Source organism: Dendrobium catenatum, unplaced genomic scaffold (assembly GCF_001605985.2).
Source record: "Dendrobium catenatum unplaced genomic scaffold, ASM160598v2 fragScaff_scaffold_793, whole genome shotgun sequence".
Lineage (NCBI taxonomy): Eukaryota > Viridiplantae > Streptophyta > Magnoliopsida > Asparagales > Orchidaceae > Dendrobium > Dendrobium catenatum.
Window position 1 is genome coordinate 836,064 of NW_021319255.1, and position 6,183 is coordinate 842,246.

Sequence of the window (6,183 nt, forward strand, 5' to 3'; positions counted from 1 at the left end):
AATTGCAAAGGCACGCATTTCGAGGGAGATTAGCCCCTCGATTGATGATCAAACGAAGTTCCGATCTACAAAACGGACGGTGCCATTTGCGTCCGGAATGTCGTTGGCATTAGAAAATATACATTTATTTTGATTAAATTGGATCGTTTGATGGTGCTCTAAATTTTCAAAAGATGATTCAAAATATGTTGCGAAGGCATGGGCATTGAAGGAAACGATGCCTCGAAAACATGCTCGAATGACGTCCGAGTGCAAAAGTTAGACTGCGTCATTGGGTCCGGAACACCGGTCAATATTATGAATACAGTGCCCAATTTGTTTGATATGAAGTTTTGCGCGCAAATCGAGATAACACACACTTCGAGGGAATTAAGCCTCGTCCCGCCCAATACGACGTCCGATGAAAACGACTGGGCCATACGGACCGGAACATCGTCAATCCCTAAATAACTACCCATTTGTCCTAATTTTCTATGTCGACAAATTTGACACGCTTAAACGAGTGATTACACGTATTTCAATTCCGAAATGCACAAAAATCAAAGTCATATCATTGATAGCCTGTTACTATCAGCTTAATAAGACATTGCTTCTTAAATAGCGTGTTATTATTATCTCTGCCAATAATTTAACCTAAAAACTAGCAAGTCAAACAAAAAATCTCAAATCCAAATTAATGCTTCCTCGTAATAGCTCTGAATTGAATCCTGCTTCGAATCACCTCAAATCCCGCTGCCCTTTGATTCGCGATTCAAATTCACTCAGAAGCTCGCTGCGAACAGAAAAATGAGGCTTCCTCATCCATTAAAAGAGAGACGACCAGAAACCGTTCATTCTCTCCGGAACCTCTCCAAAGCCCTTGCAATAAGAAGGCCTTCCCTTTACATACTCTCTCGTGACTTAAAAAGTAAAAAAAAAAAAAGTTAAAATTGATTAACAGAGAATTCAGGTTACTAACAAGTTAAATTGAGTTTATATTTTTTACCCATTTATTTAACGGATCAAATTTCAATTGATCAAATTCTAAATAGATCAATTTTCAACCCGGTCTGAACCTGACTAATTCACCCGTTTTGACACCACTATTAGAAGCATGCAATGACAATACTGGCGGTTTCTGCTGTATTCATCGCCTGCATTGATGCCACGTCACGTGTCCCGGGCCCACGGGCCCCGCAGTCTTATGAGCATTTATTTTTGAGCCTCCTTAGGCGTACGCCGCCGCATCATCGCCATTGCCTCCAACCCAAAAAGTAAAGCGACCCTGTGGCCGGCCCTTCGTTTATTTCCTCAACTCCTGCAACTCGTACTCTGCAACTCCTCTCTCTCTCTCTCTCTTTTCTCTGTTTTCCTTAAGTCACGTTATGAAGGACTATATGCGCTTGAAGAGATAAACCATAAAGAGAGAGTTTGGTAATGCCGTGAGCTGTCATGGGAAGGAAGAGTGGGAGCTCATGGCTGACTGCGGTCAAAAGAGCATTCAGGTCTCCCTCCAAAGACTCGGAGAAAAGGACTGAGCATGAAGAGAACGAGAGTAACAAGGTCATGTTCATGGCGGCGTGCACGCAAACCACACTCCTCAGTCTTCCTATTCTCTTCTTCTAACATTTTTTTTCCATTTTTGCTTCGCAGAAGAGGGAGAAGAGGAGATGGATATTCCGCAAGTCTTCAAGCAGCCAGCAGCAGCAGCAAACGGGCAATATAAAGCAGCAACCGCTTCCGCGGCCGCTACCAGCGGCGGTAACTCCGGAACAGAGGCACGCCATGGCTTTAGCCGTCGCAACAGCAGCCACGGCGGAGGCTGCGGTCGCTACCGCTCAAGCCGCCGCAGAGGTAGTCCGGCTCACTAGACCAACGGCTTGCTTCGCAAGAGAGCACTGCTCCGCCATTGTCATCCAAACGGCCTTTCGTGGCTACCTTGTCCGTATTCTATTCGGCTTCCTTTTTTTTTTAAACTCTGTTTTGCCAAATAATAAGAAAGTTGTTTTCGATGGTGGAAAAGGCCAGGAGAGCGCTTCGGGCATTGAAGGGGCTTGTAAAGCTTCAAGCTTTAGTTAGAGGGCACAACGTTCGAAAACAAGCGAACATGACTCTTCGATGTATGCAAGCGTTGGTGAGAGTTCAGGCACGGGTTCGGGATCAGCGTATGCGGCTGTCTCAGTCACATGACGCCGCTCCTTGCAGTAGCTATAAGTCTTCTCTTAGCTGTGACAGCAATATCTTGGATTCGAGATATCTTCAAAACATCGTCGAGAGAAGATCTATTGTAAGATATGATACCAAATCTTGTTTTACCAATGTTAGATATGTTTTCCTTCGTTCAAAGTTGGGATTTTTACTTTCAGAAGTCGAGAGAAGGGAGCATTTACGCCGACGACTGCGAGGACCGTTCCCAGACCATAGGGGAGACTCAGGCGACGTCGAAGATTAGGAAAGAAGCCGTCTTGAAAAGAGAAAAGGCAATCATTTATTGGGTAACAAGTAGCTCTGCTTCCCCTGTTTTCCTATGTTACTAAAACAACATTTTTTTATCTTATTAGATGTGGAGAGCAGATACCAATCTATCTCCAACACTGAATAATTTTGAACCAGAAGTAGAGCCACCGAGGTGGCTCGAACGGTGGATTGCTTCACGAACATCATTCGACAACAGAAGCAGCAGCTGGGGTAGAGGCTCCATAGACCACCGCGACCCAATAAAAATTCTTGAAATCGATACTGCTCGGCCATTCTCCTACGCCGCAGCCCGCCGGCATTCTCCGGCAACTCTTCCAGTCACCTCTCCCCGCCACCGCTCCCCTGCCACTCCTTCGCCATCAAAGGTTCCGCCTTTACAAGTCCGCTCCGCGAGCCCTCGCTGCTACGCCCACACACCTAGCTTATCAGCGGCACGTGCAGTGCCGAACTACATGGCGACGACGGAGTCGGCCAAAGCACGCCTGAGGTCGCAGAGCGCACCGAGGCAGAGGCCAGCGACGCCGGAGAGAGACAGGTTGGGTTCGGTGAAGAAGAGATTGTCGTATCAGGTGCCAGAAGCGTACTGCGGGAATAGTTTGAGAAGTCCAAGCTTCAAGAGCGCGATGGGGAGGATTGGGTCCGAACAGAGTTCGAATGTTTTATCGACCTACACGGACAGCGAAGTGTCGCCGTCGTCCACGACGGATCTCCGGCGGTGGATGCGGTGAAAAGTGAATGCCGTTCATTGATTTCATTTGTGTTTTTTGTTTGTTTCGTATTGCTGTACTGTAGTGTGGTTTATTATTTACTCGCTTTTCGCTTTTCTGATGTACTGAACGTCGTTTGGGTTGGTTTGGAAGGAGAAGTGATAGGCCAACAGAGTGGTGGTCGGTAATGGCTTCTTTCATTTTGGATTTCTGATTAGATTGTGCTTGAATGAATGGATCACTTGACATTTTTCTCACCGGCGTTTACCATTACAGGTAATTTCTTTGTATTTTTAGACACTTTTGCAGTTACTGTTTTATTGTTAGCCTTTTGCTCAGAAATTAAAATTTATACACTTTTGCATTTACTGTACTTTTAAAATAAGAGCAGGTAGGGTTAGGCAGTCAGGGCAAAAAGAGGGTGGTGTTTTCACTTTTCATTGGTATTTGGAAGAGATGCTCACGAGAAAGGCAAAAGGATTTTATTTCATTATTTTAAATTGAGAGTTAGATTTCAATCAAATTAATTTATAATTATATTTAAATATTAAAAAAGAATGTATTTTTGGTTTATATTTATCTAAATCCTTAAAAAAAAAACTAAAAAAAAATATCATAACTCATAAATCTTGCCATCATTTACACTCCTATAATAGCAACTAGAAATTTCATGATTCACTCATACCTATACCTATTTGGTTGTCTTTGTTTCTCCATAATGCTACAACTACGTCACAATTTGATCGCCTAGGGACCACTTTAATATTAATTAGTCAGAGGCAGACATGCGCTCTGCTAGGGTTTGGAGGTTTGCGCCGTCTCCTTCGTTGCGTGGTTTCGTTGCCGCCTCAGGGAAGATTTCTCTCATCTCTCTCACTAGTTTTTCTGCGTTTTTCTCTGTCATGGAGGGCAAAAGGCTTTTGGATCTTGGTTTTTTGTCTGGTTCTCCTTCTTCTCGGTCTTTTCGTGAGGCTTTAGCGGGTTCTTCTTCCGCTTCGATCTCTTCTTATCCTGATATTAAGATCTCGTCTTTTAGAGGTCTTCATTCACTTTGGATTTCGGATGAGGAAGTGCTAGCCCTAGCTGCTTCTTTTGAGTTTCCGCTTGTTGGAAAATTTCTGACCCATCGTTCTTCATTGGAAGCGATTCGTAATTTTTTTTTCAATCTTAAACTTAATGGAGTTTTCTCTGTCACTGTTCTTAACTCTAAGCATATTCTTATCAAGCTGGAAAATGACATGGATTATTGTCGAGTCTTCTCACATCATTCATATTTCGTGAACAATTGCTTCATGAAGGTTTTCAAATGGTCCCCTACCTTTGACATTGATGTTGAATCCCCTACTATATCAATTAGGGTTTCCTTTCCTAATCTTAGGCCGCACCTCTTTGCCCAGAGAATTTTACAAGGGCTTGGTTCCATGTTTGGTAAGCCTCTGAAAATCGATCAGGTGACTTCCACTGGTAGGCGGCCATCAGTTGCTCGAGTACTGGTGGAATTAGATGTTACCAAGGTTTATCCTAATAAAATTTGGGTTGGATCCGAGACTTTAGGCTATATTCAATCGGTTAATATGGAGCCCTTCCCTGCTTATTGCTCGCATTGTAAATCCATGGGTCATTCCAAACCTGACTGTCCTGTTCTTCACCCTCTGCTCAATCATGTGGCTGCCCCTACTGTTGCTGAGGTGCCTTCTATTAATTTGGATTGTGTTTTTCCTGATTCCTTACCTCCTGCGGCTCATGCAGTTTTGATTAATGGAAATAGTGGATTGGTTGTTAATTCTGCTATTGATAGTTTAGATGAGGAAGTTTGTGTTTCTAGTTCTCCTATGCCTATTCAGGATGTTTTATTGACTCTGGTGCCTGTGGCGCACTCTCTAGATTTGCCTGCTCGCGCTTCTGTCCCCCCTGTTGTGGTTGGTTTGGATGATTTGGATAATGTTGTGGTCGATGTTGTGTCTCATTCGGGTGGTGGTGTTATTGGTGTTGATGTTGTCGTTCTTTTATCCCCTGATGCTCAACCTTTTCTTCCACAAGGTGTTTTCTTCACCTCTGAGGAACCTCTTCTTGTCGCCCCTCGTGCGTGTCATAGTGCTGAGGTTCCTGATAGTTTTGTTTATGTTTTGTCTGGGAGGTCCGCCCCACCTGTTTTGGCTAGTATTACGTTAAAGCCTTTGGTTTTGGATTGCCCGATTGTGACTGATCTGGTTCCTGATAATTTGGATGCGAGTGTTTGTGTGGGTTCTGCGTCTGTAACCTCTAGCTCGCCTCCAGTATTGAATGACTGTTTATTCAATAACAATTTTGTGGATGTCCCTGTTAATTTAATTGATTCTCAGAGCTTAGTGTATCATGTGGGGGACAATTCATTCATTGATGTTCGTGTGCATTTGGATTGGCTTCATGGTTCATCTAATAATGAGTTTGATTCTATTTCTTTGGATTCGAGTGGGGATGACGACCCAGAGAACCCTTTTAACTTATTATGTGATAAACCTCTTGTATATGTTGCCTCTCGTGGTAGGACTCGTGGGAGGGGCAGACATGGCCGGTGATGCTTTTATTGTTGGTTGCTTACTGATTTTTTGGCTTTTGGTTGGCTATCCGAGGGCTATGTTCTGTCCCCTTGGGGTGGCCTTGTGGCTGGCTTGAGTTTTGGTTTTGCAGTGGGCTTTATTGTTGGTTTGGGTTGCCCATTCAAGCTTTATTATATGGACGATGAGGAAGTAGCGCTACTGCAAGTGTCGTGGATGGCCAGGGTTGGTTGGCAACCTGGGTGGCCCGTTTCGTTGACTTGGCAGCTTTTCATTTGCGAATTTCTTTTCTCTCATGGATGGCCCCTCCCTGGCAATTAACCCGACGCTGGTTTGAGTCTGCATCATTAGTTTCATATCCCTTCTTTTTTTTTCCTTTTTTGGGGTTATTGCGGTTCTAATTGTAAGCTACTGTTGTGGCCCGATGTGGGGTCTTTGCTTGTACCATTTCTAATTTAATGGATTTCCTTAAAAAAAAAATG

The 6,183-nt window shown here is 43.9% G+C and overlaps 1 protein-coding gene across 1 annotated transcript; it reads left to right on the forward strand.

The window, feature by feature from the left end:
* Positions 1 to 1,431: 1,431 nt before the first annotated feature.
* On the forward strand, positions 1,432 to 3,333 carry LOC110116677 (protein IQ-DOMAIN 1). Its single transcript, XM_028696631.1, is given in 4 exon segments — positions 1,432 to 1,542; positions 1,633 to 1,920; positions 2,003 to 2,266; positions 2,346 to 3,333. Coding segments are annotated over 4 exon segments (1,503 nt in total). The 3' UTR covers positions 3,186 to 3,333.
* Positions 3,334 to 6,183: the final 2,850 nt, after the last annotated feature.